This window comes from Periophthalmus magnuspinnatus, chromosome 19, assembly GCF_009829125.3.
Source record: "Periophthalmus magnuspinnatus isolate fPerMag1 chromosome 19, fPerMag1.2.pri, whole genome shotgun sequence".
Classification (NCBI taxonomy): Eukaryota; Metazoa; Chordata; class Actinopteri; order Gobiiformes; family Gobiidae; genus Periophthalmus; species Periophthalmus magnuspinnatus.
This window is the reverse complement of record NC_047144.1, coordinates 13088836-13116040: the sequence shown is the minus strand read 5'-3', so window position 1 is coordinate 13116040 and position 27205 is coordinate 13088836. Positions and strand designations below refer to the sequence as shown.

Here is a 27205-nt window from a genome sequence, read left to right as displayed (position 1 = left end):
GCTGTATTTGTTGCTATAGCGTTTGTATTGGCGTTCACTCGAGTGCGGTGTGGAGAAGCGATTAGCCTGATGGACTGGCTGTGCGTGATGTTGATGTTGCTAGCTCTGTAACAGTGGGGGTGTATCAAATTGAAAGAGGTTTATTCAAGCTCTTCTTTTTAGAGACGTTGTGAGTCATGCTAGCTCCCCGCTGCACTGCAACGCAAACTACAATTTATTATTGTAAAGCTCTGCCCCAAATACTGGATTCTGTTTGAAACGTTCCCCTCAAAGATTGACACTAAAAGCCTCCAGACGCCATTTATTAGCTAGTACAAGAGAGTTTTATGAGAGTTTAAGAAAGGGAATGAATGATGCAATAGTTTAAAATGGTGGCACAGAAAACAACTTGAAAGCATTAATATTTCGTTGTATAACTGTCTGCGTTTTGAAATGATGATTTGACTTTCTACTTAAAGCAGACCTATTCTGCTAAATCGACTTTTCAAAGCTTTTAACCATGTCATAGTTGTTTCCCTTTCTTAGTTACCCTCTCTAAATTGTTTTTGCAGTGATTTGTGCAATCTTTAATCGCTTATTTTCAAGCCGCCATATTGTTATTAAGTTGTTTAGATGAATATTGCCATTTAAAATGTGTAAATTATAACATTATGATCCAGGGGTGTCAGAGATTATAACTATATAGCAGACACAAGCACAACAGGTCTACAGCTGGATACAAATACAAAGCATTTTATATGGAGGGACTAGCATCAGCCAGCAACTGTTAGTACTCACAACTGACAACCAAGTAACTACATGTTTTAGTAACAATAAGACATGTGTAACTGAATACACGCAAGCTAGGTTTAATTTTATACCGTGGAGCATTGCAGGTAAAGCAATGGCATCTCCATGGAGATAAACAGGTGTCAGGAACTCAACCAGAAAAGTCACATGTACAGCTTTGACAAATGAATGATGTAATTCTAAACAACACAAGTACAAGTGCACAAGTATATGCAAGTAGTTTATGCCTTAATAACTTCTAAATGAGAGAGCATTTTCACAAAAGTCATACCTGTCAGATCAGGTTAAGGGAGAAAGACCAGGGTGTATCTGCTGCCAAGCCTAAAAGAAAAGACCCACTGTGCCAAGAGCCGGTTTGTGCCAAGTTCTCAAACAGAAGAGCAATGGCGAAAGAGCAAAATAATATGAAGCTGAAACAATACTGCACAGAAGCTATGGTGAGGAGGGAAACATGTCATTAAGTCATAGTAATAATAACAGTTACGTTTTAATTCGCTCAACAATGGGAACAGTTCACTTTTGAATATTTGCTCAGGTGCAGGATGTTTTTTTAAGTGTGATATTAAAGACAATACAAACAATAAAACAGACATTTTGACTTGAGGGAATAGGGAGTGTATACATCCAGGTTTGAAGGGGGTGATGAGACATAAGAATGGCATCTGTTCTTCCCATCTTATATGGGAGTGTGTGTGTGTGTGTGTGTGTGTGTGTGTGTGTGTGTGTGGGTGTGTGTGTGTGTGTGTGGGTGTGGGTGGGGGTGTGTGTGTGTGTGTGTGTGTGTGTGTGTGTGTGTGGGTGTGTGTGTGGGTGTGTGTGTGAGCGTGCACATGGGTAGGTAGTTAAGTGATAAAACAGAAAAAGCAAACTAAAAAAATAAGAGGAAAAAGGTGGACAATTTAGAAAGGGGGGAAAAAATACTGAATAATTTAGAGAGCTTCCAATTTTATTTTTTTGTCTCCATGGAGATACTGTTATTTTGCCTGGAATGTTCCACGTTACAGTACATTGATCCATCTTCATGTAGAAAAGCAGATGGTGCTACCAAGTTAGAAGTCAGATCTGTGGAAAGGCTGCTGTTTATTTATTGCAGATCATGGCCTTTTAACAATATTGTGCATTTAGATTTTTTTTTTGTGGTTTTAATCTGCTCTTAGGTTATTTTATCAGTGGCATAAATTAGTTTCAATATTATATTTTTTTTTTTCTATATTTACTTCAGCGATATATCGAACTTCAAAATTAGTCTCAGGCATATTTAAGCAATAAAAAAATGCAAGATAGCTCAAAGCTCAATAGAAGCAGATGGCAAAAACCACAAGTAAAGTTACATAGTGTAGCTTTATCTACGGAACTATTATAGACTTGTTATTGAATAGAAATCTACATTGGTTGGGAGCCATGGGTAATAAATAATTTAGAGAGTTGTCTTATAAAATCTAATTAGACAAAGAGACAGCTTTATAGATGTAATGATAAAATCGAAATCCAAAAGCAATTTACCCAGAGGCCTTTTGATCGGGCCATGTCTCTGTCAAAGCCAAATGTAAACAAGATAATGAGGGGAGAATGTCAGGAGAGGCTTTTCAACATCTCAATGCCACAAATGAGAAAAGACAACAATATTAATGTAAAAACAGACAGAACTAAATCATTAAAGATCTGAAAATAACTTGTTTTAGAGACAATAACTGGTTTGTAATTTATACCAAAGCCAAGAAAATCTCCAAAATGTCTCCAAATAAATGACTTCATACGGAGACATGTGTGGGATCAAAGTGGATCATAGACAAAACATTGTGACTCAGTTGACAGCGTTTCATTTGTCTTCTTTCAAAAAGTAGCAATAAAGTCGCGTGAGCACCAAGAGCCATACAAAAATATTTAATGAATAAATAATGAGTTTAAGTCTGAGTGAAACCGGAAGACGCAAACGTACACAGCAAAAATACGTTTCAGTAATGGAGGTCAGAAGTATCGAAAATCAAACACTAATCAATTCTAAAAATAGTATTGAAACTACTCATTGGAGCAGGACAGAAATGAACCTTTCCTGAATAGCTTTAGAATGATATTGAGCTGGATCAGAACAAGTATAAGACACATAGACTAATGTATGCTCATGGACCACTATGGAATCTACTGGACGACTGAGGGATTACACAGATATAAGGCCACATGGGAATATAAAGAAACTACAACAATTTTATGTTGAAAATCACATTCTATTGTCTAAATAGTGTTTTTTTTATTTTTTATTATTATTATTATCGTGGTGTTGGAATCTGTATTGAGTGTTGAGTCTATTCTTCAGTATCAAAATAGAGTTTGAAATTTTTGTATTGTGACAAAACTAGCTTCAAAGAATAACTGAATTAACACTTAAGAAAACTAAACCATAGACTTAACCCAGGGTTGTCCAAACTATGACCCGGGGGCCAAATGCAGCCCTCCACCACCCCCAGCCCACCCCCAGTTTTTATTGGTCCTCAGGCCTCCTGCTGAACCGGCCCAACTGATCATAAGCTGTACTTTTAACAGCAAATTAAACTATTTCTACCACTATAACCTTAATCATATTGCATTGTGATACAGACGTGAAATGAATGTGTTTTAAGCCTTATTAATAAACAGCGGCTCTGTCAAAGCTGTGTATAAAGCACCGCGCTGCATTGGTCATCAGTCTGTCCTCCGCGTCGAATGTTTTGAGATGTGGCCCTCAATAAAAAAAAAAGTTTGGGCACCTCTGACTTAACCAGATCATGTTATCACAATAATACAATTTTAAACTCAATTTTTATATTCATGAATTATATTTTAAAAAAAGTAAATGTAATTTTAAACACAAAACAATAGTTGTTTCTTTAACATTACCTTGTGGTCATATACTAGTTCTGATGTGGATTATGATCAGATGATACAACTATTCAGGAAAGGTCCAATTTAGTTCTATTTATGAGATATTTTTCAGCATTGATACATGTGCAAATGAGGATCTACTTTCCAAACTCAAGTATCGACTGGGTATAAATATTTTGACAACCCTATAATGTCTAAATGACCAAATCAGTTAAATCTGAGCAGAACCAGATCAAACAAGAACTAAACAAGCACTAAACCAGGTTAAAAGGAGATACAAAAGAACTGCAACATAAACAAAACAGTTTTAAACCAAGACTAAGAAGGCCAGAAGTAATGCCTGACCTAACTAGGACTATGGACTACACAAGCTTGGGCTGCACAAAGATAATGTAAAAATCATCAGAATTGCAATACTAAAATCTAATAAAGCCATATTTTAGTCATGATTTCCAATTTTGAACTGAACAGTCACTGAGCAGAACATATACTTTCTGTTTTTCCACTACTGTGCAATGCTACTACAAATGTACTTTAAGGTATGACACAAAACTGACTCATACGAGCTCTTAGCCATGTTATAATGTTATTACCTCCTCAAAAACATACCTGGAGTTGTGCTTTGTTTCATTCACACAAACGTTATAACATGGTAGAAAGCTCAAAAAAGTAGATTTAGCTTAATACCACAGGAGTCAAACGACAGTGCTGGGCCAATCAACATAAAAAATCTAAAAATTACTGAGAGCTATCACAATAAGGTCACCTCCCTGCTGCTATAAACAGCTATAGATCATTTCAATTGACTCATTTCCTTGTTTGTTTTTACCTGTCTTGCCTCGGGATCCTCCATGCTGTAGTGGGTACCGGCTGGCCCCTCGCTCACTTTGTCTCCCAGTAGGAAACCCAAGCGCGTCATCAATGTGTTGGCTGCCTCATCCACCGACGGAGGGGGGCCCAGCTCTTGGTTTGACTCCCCTGAAAAAGGCAAAAAGAGGAGGAGAGAGAAAGAGAGAGAAAGAGGGGTTGGGAGATTTGTTAGCCGCAGTAAGATGGGTACAGAAAAAGTTCCTGAAATGTCAACCATGATTTAGAACGCCTGTGTCAAAGCAATGGACGAGGACGTACGCGCATCACTGCAACCTTAACAACTCAAAATTTCTATTTTTCTAGTTATATTTATGTAAATGTTTAGCTGGAATAATTAATTGTTCAAACTGTCTAAATTTAAAGGTGCTATAATATACAAAATGGACTCTTCTGAGCTTTAAGCCATGTTATAATGGTGTTTTCTCATCAAAAACATACCTGGAGTTGTGTTTTGTATGAGTAATGCTTTTTTATTTATCTTGCTTACATCTCCAAACCTCAAAATGCTCTGTTCCACCTTGTGATGTCATGTAGTGGTAGTTTTCAAGTTAACAGCTACCTTTACCTTTTTGTTCAGTAGAGCTTGGCAGGAGGTGCATGAAGTTTATAAACACAGTGGAGAACTTCCTGTATTACCACATGACATCACAAGGTGGAACAGTGTGTTTTCTGTTTAAACTCAGCGTGAATTTGCAGGGATTTGTGCGTTAAACATGAAGCAAAACACAACTCCATGTCTGTTTTTGATGAGGAAACATTATAACAGAGATCAGAAAAAAGTGTAATAAATTGCATGAATTATTTTACCAGCTATGCAGTTCTGACTTAAAAAACAAAATTAAAACACATGACCTACTATGCCAGATAAGGATAATCTGTGAAGTACAGCAGTGATTCTCATTCTCCCTTATCACAACAAAGAAAGCACCTTTGAAAATATTTTGACTCCAAACGTGTACTATCAAGGTTAAGTAAAAGCACAAATATGAGTAGTACAGAGACTGAAACTGGACTACACCTGCAGTGTTCATTTTGTCAACTAAAATAGTGTTTCTGCTGACTAAACACAATGAATAAAAAGTAATCATCACAAAAAGTAAATATTCGTTGACTGCGGTACTGATATTTTCGAGGAATAAAAAAACGAAACACAAATGAATTTATATAACAAGTGCAGACTAGATCCAAGTTCCACTTTTTAATCTCAGATCTCCAAACCAGACCATTAAGAAACGCAACATCCAAAAACATGTTTGTACACGTCCCATGAAGCAATGACATCATAGTAAAACATAATGAAACACGTTAAAAATATGGTCAAATTTAACTCCATAAACCAGGACTTTTTCAGGTTTGAATTCCTGATTAAAGGTTTAACTAACTGAAAACTAAACTAAACCAACAGGCAACCAGGACAAAACCAGACAAGAATAAGGTCCAAAAAACAGGTCTAAAGTACATAGGAGTATCAGCCCATGTACGATTATTGGCACCAGTTTGACAACCACACTGAACACGGTGAATGGCATTTCAGTGAGTAAACCCATTCATGCTTAGCCTACCTGAGTTCCCCTTTAAGTCTCCACTACTCCGCATTACCAACACAACATCCTCCTGTCCTCAAACACACGATCCAACTTCAGTCCCATCAAATGATTCCCAACCGCTCTCCAGTGATCAAACGGTGTCCTCATGCCTCCTTCCTCGCTCCTTCCTTAGCTCCTTATTCGTTTCCTTCCTTGCTTTCTTTCTTTGTCATCCCTGGCGCACACAGCACTCAGCTCAAGTGACGTAACCAGATACGCCCTTCACCTGTCGACTGCTCTGTGTGACTTTACAAGGCGAAGTGGGCGTGCATCTACAGCTCTATCCTGCTAACACAAAGACAACATAAACACACTACTTAGCTTAGCCAGAGTGGAGATGAGATAATCAAACACACGCCTGTTTAACAAGGGTTGGAGATGTGTATCAGGGTTGTATGATTGTGGGAAAACATATCAAATTTACAGTGCATGTGGCAGGTTTATGAGGGTTTTTTCTATTATTAGTTTGTTTGGTGGGGTTGTATCTGTGCTAAATATTTATAATAGTTTTACACCAGTCAACAAAAAGTTGAAAATTACAGTAAGTTTTTGTAAAGTAAGTTCAAACAAACAATCTATCTATACCATCAGTAGACAACTTTTCATCCATGTTGCTGTTGTTGTGTCTTTGGGCAAGACACTAAACCCATCTCACCCCCAGTGTCTGCGTACTCTGGTGTATGTTTGTGTGAATGGGTGAGTGGTTCCTTCATATAAAGCGTTTTGAGTGCCTTGAAGGTGAAAAAGTGCTAAATAAAAACTATGCAAAAAGCTCTTATAGACATTCTATAAATATCTCACTTATGTTTTATTGAAATGACTAGTCTTATCTGTCCTATGCGCTTTAAAGTTAGATAAGGTTTGTGATTTATGTTTTAAAAAATGAGAATTCAGGACGCAGCGTACATTTTAAACATATCCAGGAACAATAACTCTTGAGGGAAGACTGAAATATGAACTGTTGAACTTGTACAAGAATTCCATGCATTTCAGAATAGGCTGGTATGCCCAAACTATTATTATTACTACACTACATTTATATATAGGTTACATAATGTTTTTTTTTTTTTCTATTTTTGTAATTTTTGATTCAATTGCATTTAATCTAACAACCCCAAAGGATATGTTGTACAGTATAAGTCCGAAATCCTCGACGTGCGGATTGGTTGCTATTGGTTACCTTCATCCGCATAACAAACGCTCATCGGAGGTATCATGTTTGTCGGCAGCACCTGGCCATCCTGCCTCGGAGCTAAAGACTAGGTCCGTTTCCTATCGCACAGCTCTCACTAATTACTCAAACAAGCAGTGATAAAGAATGCAAACAGCTGCACTTTACTGTATAAACGCCTCAGTAGTGCTCAAGCGTTAGCCGCAAAAAGTAAACAGTGGAACACATTTAACAAGCTGCGAAAGAAATCTGAATATCACTTTAAATTTGAGTAGTTTTGACCCATTTAGATTCATGAACTTATATTATTTTGACCTAATTCCATGTCCCTGTGACAATATATCGCTTCTTATTAGGTTATTTTGTTAAAACGTTTTTTTTTTTAAGTACAATTTGATTCACTTATTTCAATGCTAAATTATCGTTGGTGATCAAATATTGCACTAAAGTTATATTTGTTTTGTCTATTCACTCTTTTTACTCTTTTCTTACAATTATCCAAGCAGAAGATAATATATAGATATGCCATAAAAAGTAAAAAAATAAAAATAAATTCATCAAAAAACACTAAAATTAAGATTCATATTTTAAATTCAAGTTTTTGGTTGCAGTTACACGCTCACCAAAATCTGATTTCTAGACCTTAAAAATGACTAAAAGAACATGCAAACTGTACAATTTGATGTGAGTAATCCAGAGGTGGAACGTAACGAAGTAAAAGTAGTCAAGTAACACACTTAAGTAAATATTTTATGTATCTGCACTTTACTTAAGTATATTTTAAGGGGATACTTTTTACTTTTAGTTCACTACATTTGAGAGCAGATATGTGTATGTTCTGCTCCATTACAAGTATTTTTCATTATTTCTGAGACCTACTGAAAAGGCTGAGGGGTTTATTTTTAGCAAGTTCATACTTTGAGCAAACAAAAATATATAAATAAAAACAGCTAGGATCAAAATATCGATTCAGTTATTTCTGCTGAACAAAATGCAGCACAAATCTTTATCAAAATCGATACATTTGAAGCTTCATTAGATTTGAAAACTCTTTAAGCACATTTTTAATACGTGATTGTGATTGATACTTTTACTTTTTTTTTTGCGCTCCTGTATCTGTACTTTTACTTAAGTAACAAAATTGAGTACTTCTTCCACCACTGGAGTCATCAGAGGGACAATGATCAGAAAGAAACTAGATGATTTTGATGCTTACATTTTATTTTAATAATCATATTTTGAGTGTGGATGGAACCGCAGCCAGTGTGTAAATGACTTAAATACTGGTATCACAAACTCACACTTTGTCAATGCACTGAAATGAAAATGTAGCTACACTTACCTAAAAAAAACTGATATGAATACTCACACAAACACAAAATTATAAAACAGTTTAATGTACTTTTGTGCCACTATTGTTTTAGCACACAGAGAACACTACGCAGATTTTCTATTTCCTTCCTCGTGGCTTTCTGGCGGGGCAGGTTGGACCAGACCGGCAGGAGCAGCACTTTTCAGACTTGACTGACGGCCTGCAGACAGAGCCGCCTCCGGAGCAGCTGCCCGAAGCCTGTGGCCTCTCACTCACTCTGTATAAGACCCTGAGACGGACAGGTAATCTTAATCCCTCCCCATCAGGGCAGACGGGCGGGGGGATCAGGACGTTTAAACACAGCAGCTAAAGAAGAGAGAACTTGTGCAAAAGCAATGATTTGGAAGTTATATGCTGCTGTCTGATCTATGTTATCATGTCGTTTCCTCGTCAAAAAAATACCTGTAGTTTTGTTTTGCTTCATTCGCACATGTTTAACACACAAACCCTGCATGACCTCAATTGGAAAATACTCTATTTCACCTTGTCATGTCATCTGGTAATACAGGAAGTGCTCCATTGTATCTCTAAAGTCCATCACTAGATAATTTTAGCCCTGGAATTACCCAACTCTACTGAAATTTAAAAGCAACAATAAAACATGGCTTAAAACTCACAAGAATCAATTTTGTGTAATATAGGACCTTTAATCAATAATCATGAGAAGTCTTAAGGGATTAAAAAACTCCAAAGAAATATAAACTAAACACAAATCACTGTCTTTTTCAGTCAGATTATCGCTGACGTCGTCTCAAAAAGATTACTACTTACTACTACTTCAGTCATGCGTTCATACACTTGGTTCAAAGGCTTAAAAGACTGATTTCGACAACAGCTGGCAGTTGGATTCCAGCTTCAGCCAATGCATACTGTTGTTGCGTTCATGAGCAAGACATTTCACAAAAACAACCACAAGCCTACACATTCTTAGACACAGGTGAGAGCACAATCCTCTGTCACCTATGTCTCTAAAAAGTTCATCAAAACAATTAGAGGAATATAAACATGTACAGTATGTAAATGTGGTTTTGCATTTTGTTGTGAAATTGTGTCGTGTGTTTCTAAAGCACTGCACACGCTGATGAGAGGCGCAAACCCACAGCTGCTCTATAATGCAGTTTTATTTATTCCCCTGTGGTCGTCAAAGTCATTGGAGGCTCCCTGAAGAATCAGAGGTGAACAGAGGCGATGAATGGATCGAATTACACTTTACACTTTTACCTCCTTAGGCTCAAGTCATATGGGGCTCTTAGTCAGTAATTAAAAAAAAAAAAAAAAAAAACTTAATATTTTAAATTTGACATCATTTTGACATCATTTTGGATTGACTTTTCTCAATAAAAGAGCTAATTAAATGGTAAATGTTAAGTAGTCACATTTTTATATAGCGCTATTCCACTTTCAAGATACTCAAACCACTTTACATCAAGGAACCACTCAAGCATTCACACACATTCATACACCAGTGTACGCAGCAATGTGGGTGAAGTGTCTTGCCCAAGGACACAACGGCAATATTCATCTGTGGGAACGGCTCTACCAAATTATTATTTTAGCAGATTCATTATCCCTCAAAGAAAGTGTAGATTGACGAATGTAAAGAACAGAGAGGAATTTAAAAGACAGATATAAAGACACGCCTAACGTCTAATTAAGTTACAGGTCAGATCTCTGTAGAGGCAAGCCCGTTAAGAGTAAGAATGTCTTTCAAGGTGTTTTGGAACAACAAAAACACCTGTAATTAAATAAATAGATGACATACCGTGGAACATTCCAGGCAAAACAGCAATATATCCATAGAGACAAGCGTATTCTAAGCTACACATAAAGTTACATAGTACACGTTTTACCAAAAATGTTATCTTATTATTGTATTTTAGCAATGTGAGACAGGATCATTAGCTAGGTCTGTACTCTGTTTTCATATTTGTGTAGCTTTGTATATAACTTGTTTTGTGCTAAACGGTGAATTGCATGGAAGCCCACTATCCCAGTTTGTTTCTGTGTTGCCAGATTGTGCATGTTGCCAGGTTTTTCCTTGTGTCTGGACATGAGGGCAGCGGGCACGTCCAGCTGACAGACCGGCCGTAGTAAGCAGTGAATGCATTAGCGCTGATTAGTCAACTCTACTGCAATCGGGATCACAAACCACTGGTGTTTATCTGCATTCCTTTCACTGGTTCCTCCTTATCTCACTACCAGCGTCTATCTTTGAACATCAGATTGTTTCCACAGCTCAAAGCACCGTGTCTGGGTGGTTTTGTTTGTTGTTTTTCACTCGTGCGGTTGGACAAGTCAAATAGTTTGTCAGGATTCCATTGATGTGGTATTTCTAATCTGACGAATCTACCACAGTCGCTGCCTTGAGTCAAAAATATGCAATCGAACTTTTACTTTCTAAAGGTCGTGTATTATGCATTATTCTGGCTTTTCGCTACTTTGGATGTCTTGGTCTTCCTGTAGTAGTGAGTCAAAGCTACGTTAGCATCAAATACATACAAAATCCCACCAGAGGGCACTAGGACTGCTTATGTAGTAGTATAAATGGTATAAAAATAGTCCAGCAACCAGCAACCTTCAGATCAGTTGACAAACATTCAACTAGCTGACCTACTGTTGCCTTAAAACTAGATATACTGTCATGCTAGAAACAAAAGAAGGTAGCAGTATACATGTTTGTAGCAATACATGCACTGAAATAACCAGAACATGTCAGGTGAAGGTGCATGTACTTTAAAAACATGGAGGAGCCTTATGGATTACATTGTGCTGCTAACATAGAGAAGAGAGTGTGAAAATGCAGAAATACCACCCCCAGATTGTTTTTATTAATGATCAACTCTTTTCGCAATCCTTTTTTATTCTAAATTTGCATATCTCCAAACAGAGCCGGATATAACCTTCAGGGGGCCCTAAGCAAAACCTGATATGGGGGCCCTCGACCACTCTGTGCTACTTAGCAAACTAGGGCCCCGTTTTGTTGTAACTATAAGCAGATTGACAGACAAACAAGAGTAATCAAACTATCAGGACTTGGGGCCCTTCGCAGTTTGCCTAGTCTGTGTATAAGAAACTCCAGCTCTGTCTCCAAAACTTATTAGTTATTTTCAATTTTTCTCATTTTAGTGTGAATCAACAATCACGTTTTCCACTGAATCTTCTCCCCCAGAGTGGTATAACCGGAGATATTTGCTAACACTAATGACAGCTTGAAGATTAAATCAATGCTATAAGCTACAAATTACTCCCAATGAAGATGTTCCACTATAGGTCGAAAAAAATATACAGAAAACACACTATAATACTTCAACTTCAATCAGGCATTCACCAAACACGATTTTCCACAGCGATGCATTAGTTTGACACATGTAGGCATATCCATTTCATTCCCGAGCTCCCACCTTAAATACAGATTATGTATAACTTATAGTGCCTCTTATAGAAGCCACTCGAGCGTCGCATCTCACCAGCTTGAAGTCTACAGGCGACAGTCCCGTGCACGCCTTTGCATATACCACAAGTGGGACTTCACATAACACCATACACCATGTAATGATCCCATTTGAATATGAATAAAATCATATTACGAAACGCATCAAGTCCTCACCAATGGATCGCTGAGCCGAAGGAGCAGCAGACTGACGGTTACTATGGCAACTATCGCTATTTGGTAGGAATGCGTTTGGGCGCTCGCTGCATCTGGCCCCATGTGAAGGGAGAGGAAGAGAGAAGAGAGGGCAAAGCATGTGCAGAGAGCAGGTAGGGGGTAACGGGACAGGACTAGACCAGGTGGGATGGGAGAGGGGGGGTGTGTGTAGGTATTATTAGAGCCGAAGGACACAGGCGAGACAAGAGTACAGAGTGAACACCTGTACTGGGGTTACGAAAGAACACACCAGCTATTTTGGAGAGTTTTAATAACAAATATGTTGAGGTTATATATATGTGCAGAGAAAACTGTTAGGGGTTTAACATTTGTAAGAAAATTTTTTAATAATCGTCATAAATTACAGCAGCATTCAAGAACAGGGCTGAGTGATATGATAACCTCGTCCTCGTCTTGATTAATCCAACATTTTTATTCATGTTTATTTTGTCTTATTAAAAACAAATAAGACTGGCTTTCAATATTAATTTTTTGACCTTTTTAATAATTACCATCTAACACAACAATCTCAATTTTTAAAGTTCTTCCTCCAAAGTCAAAGCCAAATCCAAGCTTTTGCTGACAAGAGGATCATCTGTGGACCTGTGAAAAACTGTTCGTTCCAAAGTTATATTTTAAACTCACGCTGTATGACTAATATCTTTCCACTGATTTTTGAAGTACATATTTTTATTGTCTAACCAGGGCTGCTGCAGACTCTCATAAAAGTACATGTAAAAGTCAAAGCTACTAGCCAACACATAAACAACATGGCACTTCTCAGATTAAAAGTATTGCAATACATCACATTGCTTCCAGTTACAGTCTGGACGGATCAATATTGCTGATGCAGATTGAAAAATACAACAATAATAGTGGTTGGAGTTAGCCGAGTTCTACAATACAGCTTTGAACACATATGTGGCTTTTGGCAATAAATGAAACAATCTTATATATGGGTTTCAGCTTACTAGAAGAGCAGACATTTTGAGGACTTGAACATGTTTTGTTTCTAGTTGCCAACTGCTATGCAAACCTATGGATATATTCTGTAAAGCCAGTCCAGGCCCTGCAGCTTGTGATCACACGTTTAAGCCAGTCCCCTGCTGTGACCAGTGAACTTCAGTTTAAGAGTTCTCAATCTGTCGACCTGCTGTAAGGACCCAGCCTGCTCCAAAAAACTGATATCTTCAATGCTTCATCTATAGTAATGGAGCTAACGTAAATTCACTCTGGAGCGAGTGTAAATTCACTCCGCAATCTTCATCACCTCACTCCGATTACTACTATCCCTGCTTCTTGCTTGTACCTCCTCTTCGTCCAATCAGCGCCCAGTCTGCCCAATTTAAGCTCCTCGGATTCCCATCATCTCATCGTCCTCTTCGCTCACCTCAGCCTCACCTCTTCTACCTCCATTGTCTAGGCCTCGGGAACAAGATATCTTACTAAAATTTTTCTTTTGTGTCTGTCTGGGTCGTTCCAGGTTGAAATTGTTATTGCAGCAGACCATCTAGTTTCTAATCAACTACATCCAGCCTCTACAGCGGTGGAGATTACAGCTTCAAACCTGAATTGTTGGCAGCGTAAAAAATGCTTATCAGCTCATTCTCACTGATAGTGTAACGCCTAGTTCACCAAAACATGACAACGGTAATGGGGCAGATATCTAAGAAATCGAATATATATAAAAAAGTAAACATAGGCTTATATTCTTGCTAGTTTGGTGTGGAGGAAAAAGGGCAAAAATGAACTGTCTGAATGATTACATAATCAATTTAAAATGGTTTTATGCTCTACAAAAATATCTAAATATATTATAAAGAAATATATTTATTTCCATGTCTTAATAAAGTTTTTTTTTCCAATTTTTTCCACACAAGATTGCAAAAATTTTTTCAGTTCCATTACAATTCACATCCACGTCGGTTTGTGCTAAGCTAAATCTCTGTTACTTCATATATATTTATTTATTTGGGACAGTTTAGAAGACAACAATTTCAAACTTTTTCTGCTCAATAGCTGATATCAATTCGATATCACAATACTAATATATTATTTAATTTATTTTATTTTATTTAACCTTTATTTAACCAGGAAAGTCTCACTGAGATTAAAAACCTCTTTTTCAAGGGAGTCCTGGCCAAGCGGCAGCAGCAAATAAAAAATACAGTTACATAATTAAAAAGAGACAAGATATCAGGAAAAGACAAACAGATTATGAAAAACAAGTGCATGTTGTGGAGTCAGCCTCGAGACCTCTCAGTTTAGATTTAAAAGCATTTAAGGAAATCAACTCTGTCAAGTTCTGGTCTTTCTGCAATATATTTCATGCATAAGGTGCAGAGTGGACAAAAACCAAAAAAACTATATCCACTTTTAGATTTAAAAAGCAAATTTTATAGCAAAAAGGTATTGTCATGTATGTTATAGTAGTTATTTAGGAAAGGTTCAGTTTTGTCAGATATAAGGTTCTACACAATTTGGTCCAAAACGTAGCCAAAAGCAGAACTAAAAATTATATTGAATACCTCTAACTCCCACAGTACACAGTCCAGGCAGAAGAGGGTGGCATATGGGGACATCCTGCAAAACTTCAGCCATTTTCTTTCTAATGGCTTAAGTCCAAAATGCCACTCTCTCCGTGGGCCGACATCCCCGGAGTTTTAAAGCACCTCGCACTCCTCCGCACAGTTTTGCCCAGCGGAGCAAACAACAGGTCAGGAAGCTAAACAGTCCATTTCCCAGTGACCAGCGGGAAAGGTGCGGCAAGATTAGAGAGACGATACCAAATGTGAGCAGCGCTATCTGTCCTGGGACGACCCACGCTCCGAAGGGAAGGATATTGGCGGAGGGCACAGGGTTAGGCAGATCTGCAGTGCGCGGGATTACACTGCGAGTGAGAAGTCAACAGTGAAGTGCGCAAGGGGCTAAACAAGCACAAGCAGGAGAGGATTAAAAGACAGGAAGGAAAAGAAAGGGAAGAGGGGTGAGAGAATGGAGGGGGAGAGGAGGTGAGAGAGGGGAGAGAGAAAGAGGAATGGAGAGAGGAGGCAGGAGAGAAAAGGGAGGAGAGAAGGAGCAGAAGGGGAAAAAGAGGGATTGAGAGAGGAGGGAGGACAGAAGAAAAGGGAGAAGAACGAGAGAGTAAGGAGAAGGGGAAATAGAAGAGAGTAAGGGGAAAAAGAAGGGGGTGGAGAGGAGGGTGAAGAAAGGTAGAGAGAGTATGGAGTGGGGGAAAGAAGATACGAAAGAGGAGAGAGACGAGAGAGAGCAGGCTAGAGAGGGCAGAGAGAGAAAGGTGAGAAAAGAGACAGAGAAGCGAGAAGTAGAGACAAGGGAGAGGAGAGAGCAAATGAAAGTGGAAATTAAGGAGACAGAGAAAGAGGGAGATGAGAAGAGGAGGGAGAGAGGCAGGGAGAGAGCGAGCTCTTTCATAGAAACTAAAAGCTAAAGTTCTACTGAGTCTACTTCAAGTATAGGCTACTATGTTTTTTTTCTTTCTTTTAATATAAAAACACCCCTAGATATTAAATACGGCTGCAAAAAATATATTCCACAGTTAACAGTTAATGCAACGTCAGTATTATTGTTCAGCTTTAGTCACAAACAAACCCTATGAACCTGACATGGGAATTCCTAATCATATTCTTCACCATGGTGCTGTTCCTCCACCATACGAGGGATTACACAGACTCATTTCATTTGCGTTTTTATTACTAACAACTTTCCTCCTAACCTTTGCACAAGTGTAATTTGACTCCACCGCTGTTAGCTTACACGTACTATGGCATATGTTGACACCAGTGTGCACAGAGAGACAGAGCAGTGATCTGCGTTTGGCCGAAGCAGACTTACCTGTGCAGTAGACCAAGTGCAGGTTTGGGCTGTGGCTGTAGGGGTGAGGAGGGGAGTCGGGCTCAGAGGGGGGGATTCGGGGGCTCTCCACAAACTTAGCCTTTCGCTGAGGGGCTGGCGGCGCGAGCAGACAGCACATCCACATGCACAGGTACAGAGACAAGGACGATGGAGGAGAGAGAGAGAGAAAGGGACAGACAAAGGGAGGGAGAGAGGCACAGGACAGAAGAAAGAGAATGAGCTCAAAGCAGCACACTGATAAAATGCAGACATACTCAAATGGACTAAACGTGTAACCAGGCTCGTCGACAGACATTTGGGGGCCCGGGTTCCCTCTTATATAAATTAATAGGAAGAGGGTGCAATTCAGGGCATCTAAAACCATCGGGCCCAGGACAACTGACCCCATTGTCCCCCCATCGACTCCGACCTGTGAAAATTGAACAGTAACTTTCCATGGATTTGGAAAGTTCTTGTTTATTGTGACGTGTTGATTGAAAATGAAAAAAAAAAAATTAAGGTGTTTTTGATAAGTTGACATTTTATTTGCTAGGTTTCAAAGACACGTTATAGTATTTTTTACTTTGCCTCTTTCAGGGACAAATTCAATATAATTTTGAACAGAGTAGAGCACAGCCTTCAGACATGCACCTGTTACCAGTACGATTATGAATAAAAGAAACGTGAGGTTGTTTTCACTGCGGCATTGGTGAGTTCTTTAATGTGAACATCTTTTAAACAGGACAAATACATGGAATTGATAAACATGATGCAGGCTCTTGCTGTTGTTTACTTACAATAATGAGTGAAAATGAATGAATGAATGAAAAGCCTATGGCAACACAAAAAATACTGTATCATGTCGATATGTAGCTTAATAAAATATCTTGTTTTGAAAGCTGTATTATAACTTAATGGGGCAACACAATTTTATGGAGAAAAAAAACTGAATAGTGATTTTTCTGACAATTGTTGTGATTCAATTTTGTATATTTATAAGAGAACACTGAAATATGAACTAATAAATACGAGAATCTAAAACAAAAACAACAGGTACTGCAATAATTTCCATCAAAAGACAGGGCATTTTGTTCTTTGCAGAGGACATTTCATTATCTCTCATTACAGAGTGTCCAGAATGAGACACTCTGTGCTGTGGAACCTGCAACTCCCTATTTCACATCAGGTGCAACTCAAAATGTTAGTTCTTGTGTTTAAATGTCTGCACTCTATGGGTCCTCTCTATTTGAGGGAGTTACTGCAGCCCTGTACTCCACCCAGTCTTTAAAACAGTTCAAGACTAGACTGAAAACCAACCCTTCTCCCCAGCATTTAATGTTAGACAGGATATCATTGTGTTTTATTGTTCTTTTCCTTTGTTAACTGAATATTTGTTGGGTTATTTTTTAATGGTTGACTTTTATGTGAAGCACTTTGGTCAGCTGAAGTCCTATTACTTACAAGTATCTATTGTTTAAAAAGAGCTTAGTGAAAAAGTATAACATATATAAAGATAACCCATGTCCTAACCCAGTGCACATTCATCAAAAATGACCCTAAAATGTCACATAAGCCACACTACTGTCTATAATTGGCAATTCTGCAACTGCCAAGCACCTGCCTTCTCCTTACTGCATAATACTGTCTTATCAAATTGTAACTCCTGTGTGCAACTCCTCCATCTTAATAATCCGGTCACGATGCCTCTGTACCCATGATGCAACAGTGGAATGATCCGCGTTGGGACCCTCCTCTCGCTTGAGTCACAGACAGTTGAGGAAGCTGATAAAAACTGGGGGCGCAGGTTGTGGCACGATTTCTCTCTCTCTCTCTCTCACACACATTTCGAGGTCACAACACGAGAATTAAATAATGTTACAAGGAAAAGAAATACTAATATGTTAAAAGGTGAAAAGCACAGCAGGGATCGGCTATATTGAAGGACTTCCTACTCTGAGAGTACTAGCTCTCAGAGGAAATTATGCCGAAATAATCAAGGTTGAAATTATGAGTTGAATCAAGGCCTTTTCTGCAGTTATAACTTAATCCAGAGAGCAGAGTGGTTTAGTGATACATTCATTTTACTTTATTACAAGTGCTGGAATAATTTTACATCTCAAAGTATTCCTCATAATATAGTTTAAAGAGTCCGTATTACACTGTTTTCTGATCTATGTTATAATGTTTCCTCATCAAAAACAGACCTGGAGTTGTGTTTTGATTCATTCACACATGTTTAACACACAAACTATCAATATTTAGGCTGAGTTCTTCTCTCAAACTGAAAATACTCTGTTCCACCTTGTGATGTCATGTGGTAATACAGGAAGTGCTCCACTCTAGTTTAGTGTTTTAGGAACTTAACATTTTTGATTACACATTACTTGTTAAAGTTGCCAAGAGAGGGAGTGACTCACAACATTTAACAAGAACAAGTCCCAAAGTTCGATCTCACTTCAGACCAGTGCGTACCGTCGTGTCATTGAGCAAGACACTTTGCTCCGCACCAATGTGGGCTGTTTACAAGAATGCTAATACCATAATACAAATGGGACTACCGCCTTTAAAATTGAACTATGTAACTTTCTGGTGGAGTGGCCGCTACCTGCTTGTCTTTATGGAGATGTTGTTGCTTTACTTTGAATGTTCCACAGTATGGCATTAAACATATTCAAATTGAGATATACAGGTGTCTCATTAGACCATGTTACAGGTCAGATCTGTGGAGATAAAACCACTCTCACGGTAAGAATGAATGATAAAATTACGATTAGAAAAGTTGCATACATCTTTAAAAACAAATGTGAGTATTCATGTCTAGTCTTGACCACATTTAAACCATCTTGTGTGCTAAAATCTATTATTCACTGAGAACCTGGGTTTCTTTGTCTTGCGGGAATAGCCATAATCTGCTGTAATTGTTTCTAAATACGTAATCCCAATCCTAAAATAGAATATGTAAAGCATGATGCAACAGCTATATTCCGACTGGCTGCACACGTCTGAAACGATCTGGTGGAACTGCGTAGCCACGAGTCTGGAGTCTGAAACATGTGTTAGGAAACCGGGGATTTCATGTCACTCAGTTGTTCGTCTTCGCTCGGATCATGTGGAGTTCCAGCAGATATTTCAAACGTGTGCAATTGTGTGGAGAGTGGAGAAGTGTAATCCCATTATCCATAAATGTCCACTGGAGGAGATAAGACGCATACTCCAGCATAATGTTTAATCTGTGCAAAATCTTGTTCTTATTAAGAAGACAATGCAGGCTCTAAGTAGCTTCAAATCATCAGCTTCTATGGTATTTTGTTGGCAAGAATCTGGTGGTATCAAACTTTGTAATACACCCTAATGAGCAAAAGGCAAGAGACATGGAAAGTTGCCCTGTCCTGTGTTAAAAGTCGTCTAATTTAGTTTATGGTTAAAGGACCCATATTACACTATTTTCTGATCTATGTTATAATGATGTTTCCTCATCAGTAACATACTTTGTTTCATATTTAGGCTGAGTTCTTCTCTCAAACATTTGGATCAGTTCAGACCTCTCTCTCCTAAACAGATGGTAAAATGTAGCTGTTGAACTTGAAAACTACTGTTTCCTGACATCACAAGGTGGAACAGAGCATTTTGTGTTTAGGAGATATAGAGAGACTAATAATAAAGTGTTACTCAAACATGTGTGAATGAAACAAAACACAACTCCAGGTGTGTTTTTGAGGAGGTAACAGCATTATAACATGGCTTAAAGCTCACAAGAGTCAATTTTGCGTAATATAGGATGTGTAAATGAGTTATACTTAATAAAATACCAGTACAGAATTCTTAGAAGGGGCAACATTTCTACAGGGTACCCCACCTGCTTATCTCCACGAAGTTATTGACTGCCTGGAAGTATTACAGTATTAAATTAAAATCTCCATGGAGGCGAGCATTCAATGACAACAGGTCAAGTTATAGCACTGTTTTTACCAAGATGTATTAAATGCAATGTTGATCGGATTAACTACATACTTTTGTCAAACAGGCAAAGGAATAACATTTTGGAGCCAAGGATGGTTAACCCCCCACCAGAAAAGTTACAAAGTGCAACTTTAAAACAGAATCCTACAATATTTTGACAAAATTTTAAAGTATTAACTTGAATTTACCAAAGCACCACGTAAGAGTCTACAGTGTTCCCTTGCTATAACGTGGTTCAACTTTCGAGGCCTTGCTGTTTCACGGATTTCTTTTTTGTGCAATTTTGCATGCTTTTTTTTTTTTTTTTTTACAGTGTATGAATGTGCATTGTGTTCTGCGTCCTGATTGGCTAAGAGACTGTAGACCATTGTCAATAAATCTCCTCTGTGCTGTATCTACTGTACAGCACAGAATGTGTTCATCCAAATTTATGTAACCTTTGATTTATTTGATGTATATTATTTTATGTATTAACATTTATTTCGGCCATTATTAGTATTTTGTTTATTACTTTGTACTTATTTTATTAACAATGAATATTATTTATTATATTATGTTGGATACAATATTTACTTTTTTCATAATAATATCGGTTCCTACTTATTGTTGCAGTACAGCCCATTTGAGGAGCGCACTGATAAAAATGTAACAAGAGTGAACGCGCACAGAGCATGAGATGAGATGAGATAAGTTAAGTTTTCGAATAAAGACGAGCTGTACACTGTCCTGCTATGTTGGTCTATTTAAGCAAAGAAGACAGCAAGAAAATACATCATATTAAATCTAACTCTAACTCGCCAAACCACAGCCTCAATAGACTGAAGAGAACAATATATTAGGGTTACATTTACATAAATATTCGATCACTAGCAGAGTGCTGTATGTTTTCTCCCCAACAAAACCCACAATGTCGATTAAATATTCTGCACCGACAAATTTCAGAAACGCTTTGGACTTAAGTGTTTCTCTGCACGGAGAGGCGCCTCTGCAGATACTGCTGGAGCAGAGACACGTGAACAACAAATTTAAAGTGATACTCGAGGAAGAGGGATAATCTTCGAAGGTTTGAACTTTGAGAGTGTTTATACACTTTTCTCACATTTCTCTCTTGTTTAAAGTGTGTGGTGAGGGGTTTTACAGCCTTAAAACATATATTATAATAATAAAAAATAAAGCTGATTACTTTGCAGATTTTGTCTATTGTGGGTTAATGTTAAAACATAACCCCGGCGATAAATAAGGGACCACTGTATATTTTACTGGTTACAGCTTCCATATCTTAAAAGCAAAACAAAATTGGTACGTTTTTTATGTTTCTATTAAGAAGTGGAAATCCTTGTAATGCAAAGGGACTGAGTTGATAAATACTTTTTTTAATAATGAAGTGCTAATTTATGCACTGTCTTTACATGGTGATAAATCCAAATAAAACTCAACACCTTGACTGATGCCAGCTCCACTGCATCACACAACAATTTCAACAACTTTGAGCCAAAAGATAAGCCTGGAAAATATGATCTGCTATAAAAAAATGTACAATGCTACACCTCAAGTCATTACACAGCAAAATACAGTACTATTGACCCAGCAGGAGACAGACAGTGCACCAGTGTAAAAGGAAAACAGATGTGAGAATAGGGCGTAATCACAATTCACCAAATACATCTTATAGTGATGGCGATGTCAATAACTGTGGTTTTATAGTAAATTCTACTCAATCAACAACATAAAAACGAATAACCTACAATTTACAAAATGTTTAAAGGTCCTATATTATGCAAAATGGACTCTTGTGATCTGTAAGACATAAAAACAGACCTGGAGTTGTGTTTCGTTTATTCACACATGTTTGAGTAACCCTGTGTTATTAGTCTGTTCAATGCTGATACTCGTTGCAATCAAGGGAAAAAAATCAATATAAACATGTATCAAGATTATCGCAGAGATAATGTGTAGCGATGTTATAATATAGATATCATGTCTGCTATAGAACCTGTAGACGTCAACTGTGAATTAAACCTCCAAATCCGTCTCGCTCATGTATAAATTATTATTATTACAAAAGTGCAAGTGTAACGTAATATTGGAAATGGATCACTTGCTGCAATTTATAATAATACCCTCATTCATTTACCAGGAATAGGCCAAGATCTACATTATTCATCATTTGCCAATTAACTGGTTAAAGGTTGAGCAAAATTATGAAATCCTTGGCTGAATTAATAGGTCACACCCCGCATAATCCGCAATTAACATTGTCTCCTTGGAGATAGGTACGTTTAATGCTGTAATGTGGAATGTTCCAGGCAAGACAACCCCCATTCAGTCAGGCAGGTGTCGGAACTTCCATCTGAAAAGTTACACAGTAAGCCTTTAATGGCTGTGCACGTCTGAAAAGTTTTATGTAATTAACTTGGTTGTACTTACTGACAGTACATTTGAGTGTGAAAAGATGAGTTGCTGGTTTGAAAGGCACACAGCACTGGCCACATTTAAAGGTCGTTCTCTCAGTCTATGATTTGTCACACGGAAACGGACAGAACAAGCCTCAAAATGGCAGTAATAGTCAGATATTTTAACTACAGCTGCTGCGTAGTGTAGATGAAAGCTGTAAAGATGATCAATATGACACTGTTAATGACTGAAAACGATTTTAAACAGAGATATGTTTGGTCTGTCTATGTAATCGTGCGACAGTGGCTCAGTTGGTAGAGTGCTGTCCCCTCTAATCCTACTCTCAGCATAAACATCATTGGTTGATCTACGGTCCCGCAGGTTGGCAGTGCAATTCCAGCTCCCACAGATGAATGCTGTCGCTGCGTCCTTGGCTAAGACACTTAACGCACCTCGCCCTCAGTGTCTGCGTACATCGACGTGTGAATGCGTGTGAGATGTAAATTACTTTGAGTGCCTAGGGGGTGGAAAAGTGCTATATAAAAATGTAACCACAATGTTAATAACCTGATTTATGATCGTATTGATTTGGGAGGTAAGATTCAAACTAAATGCTTGAAGGAAGGGCAAAAAGGCAGATTGATAAACAAAAATAAAAATAGAATATAGTTTGTCTGCGTTTAAGACTTTTTCCCTGTATTATTAATAAATGAAGAATGGCTAGAACTGACTATCCGGAGTGCTATTTGCAACAAGTCTGAACACACGGAGTAAGCATTTAACTTAGAAACCCAAAACATGCACAATATGGCCTAAAGGTAAAACCCAAGATTAGACTAAGATCTGGAGATGGTCCCTGGGTGCTACATCAGGGTCGCCCACTACCCCTGACAGGTTTGAAGGATGGATTAAATGCAGAGAGCTAATTTTTCTTACCGAGACCTATTGGGCTTGTGTCTGCTGCATATTTATAATCTGTGACACCGGTGGATCATTGTGCTATAATCTACACATTTTAAATCACAATATTCATCTAAAACACCTTAATAACATCACAACAAAGTGCCGCGTAGCTGTCGGGCCCTCCTATCGGTAGCTGTCATTTATACCAAAATGACTGCTGAACCCTACACATATCATCGGTTAAGAAAATAAAATTGGAGAATGAAGTAGGTACAGCGCAGCGGGCGTATGCCAGTGGCGGTGAAACCAGGGATTGATCGGCATAATTCAAATAATTGATTAAAGATTGCTCAAAAATGCACAAATCACTCCAAACACAACTTCAAGAGGGTAAATGAGACAGGAAACAGCAATAACTTTGGTTAAAAGCTCTGAAAAGTCAATTTTGCATAATAGGTCTGATTTAAAACTTACCAAAGAAACTAATACACAAAATACTGCACACAAGAGGGTGGCTATTTCCCATTACAACTCCAGAAGGGTTAGAAAAGGGATGACAGATGAACATGAAGAGACCAATCAAAATAATCTTATCAGTTATCGACAATTTCCAATTCACTTTTAATACAGACTGGACAGCTTTAATTACTCGCGATTATGATTCTGCAAATCCACTGGTCTAACATAATCTTATATCAACCAACGTCTGAGTGATGCCGATGTCTTTTGTTCCCGCCTCCTGGTTTCACATAGGTAAAGCGAGAGAGAGAAACTGCCGATGTGAAGTAAATCCTTTCTCGATCCTAAATCCCGGTGAGTCCAGTGTGCCAGGCGGAGGATGGCACCAGGAGATGGATCACACGCAGCAAATCCACTTCTAATGAGCTTATGAATAAATAGATCCTCTGGTGTGAGGAGGCACGTGAGCGGAGGAGAGGGCTGGCGCAATGGTCTGGAGGTCTCAAATGTTAGAGTTTGTATGATTTTTGTGAGATGATTATTGACGTCATGATCAAACAACAATAAAATCTTTAATTTTAAACACTGCTGCGTAGTCTAGTCTGTACAGATGAATAATATGAAACTGTTTAGAACTGACAACTATTTTAAACTGAGATGTGTTTGGTCTATGCTCTGTGTAATTGGGCCACGGTGGCTCAGTTGGTAGAGTGATCCAAAATGATTATAACCTGATTTATGATAGGATTAAGTTAGGAGGCAAGATTCAAACTAAATGCCTGAAGGAAGGCCAAAAAGGCAGATCAATAAACAAAAATAAATGTAGAAAAAAATCAGTAACTACTAGTACAAACTATATTCAATGTGTAAGACTTTTCCCCACATTATTAATCAATGACGGGTGGTTAGAAGCTTAAACTCAAAAACTTTAGTCAGGATGTTACAAAAAACATAGTAAAAATAACCACTCAAATCTTACGAAAAGTACTTTTCAGTCCAGTTCACAAATGTACACAGATACAGATACACAGATACCTGCTCTCAAATGTATTGTAAGTAAAAGTAAAATGCACCCACTGTAAAATTTACTTTAAGTACAAATACCTAAAAATTCTATAACTACTACTAACTACTAATACTAATACTAACTAACTATACAGGATTTGCATTAGCTTACAAGTCCCCATGTTTATTTGATGACACTTTTCGGTCAAGTTAATTCAAAATGGAGCCAGGAATGTCCACTATACAGTCGCATTTTGTAAAAACAAGATATTTTTTTACAACCTTATTTCTTCATATTTCCAGTAGTGCCATTTTTGTTGGGAGTCAGTGCATGTCCATTGTTTCAGCTCTGTTACACACAGCACTAAGCCTCAATACTACCTTTACAAACAGCCACAAGAATACAGCGCCTGAGGTATTACTTTACATTGACCAGCTGTCTGGAAAACCAAGACGAGACCAGGACCGACCACGAGGACCTGGTTTCTATGGCAACTGCTCAGAGAAATCTCAAGCTGAGGTAATAACACAGAGGAGGATTTCAGTGGTGATGAAAGCTCACCAAGTTCAAAACGCATCTGCTTAGTAATCATATAACCTTTTGTACGAGCTTTACAGAAGAAATAGGCAATTCTTTACCTTTCAAAAGAGCTGTGAACTATGTGCTGAGGCAATGTCGAGATCAAATAATGTATTGTTATAGCTGGCAGGGTTTAGGGGTACAATGATGTATGGAGGAACAGGATCCAGCCAGGTCAGGAACTATAGGGATGAAGAACAGAGTAACATATGGCAAATAGGTTCAACGTCACAATATAAAACAGTATACGGTACTGTATTGTAGACTTTGCTAGTTCACATGTGTCTTGATAAGCTTGTAAGGTTACTACAAGGGCCTTTGGTTTCAATACTTTTACAAAACAACTGCAAAGCCTTATGTACAGTACATGAAAAGGGAAAATGGATTTTTACATGTAAAGACAAAGCGCTCTATGCATTATTCATTCAGTCCATAGTACTCTATGGTAGTGAGATCCTACTTTAGCTACAGCTGCCCTTTGGTAGACTGACGGAAACGAGGATGCTAATCTGTGCCACCTGCCTCCCCGAACAACACCAACACTCACATACTACACTCATACTGAAACGTGGGTGAAGTGCCTTGCTTAAAGACAAATTTTAGAAGGCAGGTAGAGATAGATCGATATTTGAACTTTTTTTGCGTATCCAGCTTAAATCTCTTGCCTAGGCCAACATTTGGTTTGGGCTCACGAACTACTGCATAAAGCTTTATTTGAACACTTTAGTGCGATGATGGCATTCAAAAAGTGACATTACACTGCTCCATTATGGGTTAGTAGTAAAAAAAAGGCTGTGAATGTCTAAAAATAATTTCAGTTGAGATTATATTTACTCAATATAGTTAAATTATGCAGGCCAGTAAAAGTACAGTGGATATTTATGTTAGCGTTAATGACAAATCATATATTTAAGGAGGAAGGATCAAAATCATCCCAAAAATATCGGCAGATCTTATTGGCTATCGGTTTCTCTGGATTCTAAACAATTGATGTCAGACGTGGAAAAACCCCATATTGGTCTCTGCTACTTGGGTGTGTAGGGATTGTGCAAAATTGTGCACCCAAAAACTGCAAAATATCCTGCTACCCTGCTTAGAGTTTGGGCATTCAAGGCGGTATGGCTGGTATATACGACTGCAGTATTGATCCTGCCACATGAGAATGAATAGCAGTGTACCCATTTCAAAGGCTGTATAAAAGATCAAATAAGATTACGGTGGACTTTAATGTGCTAAGAGAAATTTGCGCTCTGATTTGACCCATTCTTCATTACTACTGGGGGATCCTGTCAGTAGCAGATTCCCCCCCGATTTCGAGTTAAGTTTAATTTACAAACCACAGCAATGAATTCAAATTTGCAAAACTTTAAAGCCAATTTGGGAAAAAGAACAACCCAATACTATCATTACCTAGCTGGACTTTTAGCATTACCTCCAGGATAGAGTTGTTTGGTGGGAACAGAGAAACCCGCAGTGTGCTATTATTAGCCATGATAATGATTTGCTTACAAAACAGAGCAGTGGGTTACATGCCACCTCAGTGCTTTCGAGTGGTGGAGAGCTGAGCAAACACTTCCCGCTAAAAAACAACCACAAAAACACACACAAAATGTCTCTTAAAGGCCTGTAAATATGAAGTTAAATCCGGTTTGCTCATTCCAGTCCATTTTGAACAACGTGTATCGGGATGTGGATTTTCTTTGCTACCGCTGGGATTACATAAAACAACAGTTACAGTTAGAAAAGTAGGTTTAGT

At 38.0% G+C, this 27205-nt stretch overlaps 1 protein-coding gene across 4 annotated transcripts in view; it reads right to left on the bottom strand.

The window, feature by feature from the left end:
* tanc2b (tetratricopeptide repeat, ankyrin repeat and coiled-coil containing 2b) overlaps positions 1-27205 on the bottom strand; it is a 221175-nt gene that overhangs the window by 71272 nt on the left and 122698 nt on the right. For 2 of the 4 annotated variants that reach the window (XM_033984199.2, XM_055229420.1), the window contains exon 6: positions 4478-4626. In XM_033984199.2, coding sequence (XP_033840090.1) covers positions 4478-4626 — 149 coding nt within the window. Of the gene's footprint in view, positions 1-4477; positions 4627-6080; positions 6269-16148; positions 16263-27205 lie in introns of those variants that run through there. The other 2 variants (XM_033984198.2, XM_055229422.1) reach the window with 2 other exon arrangements.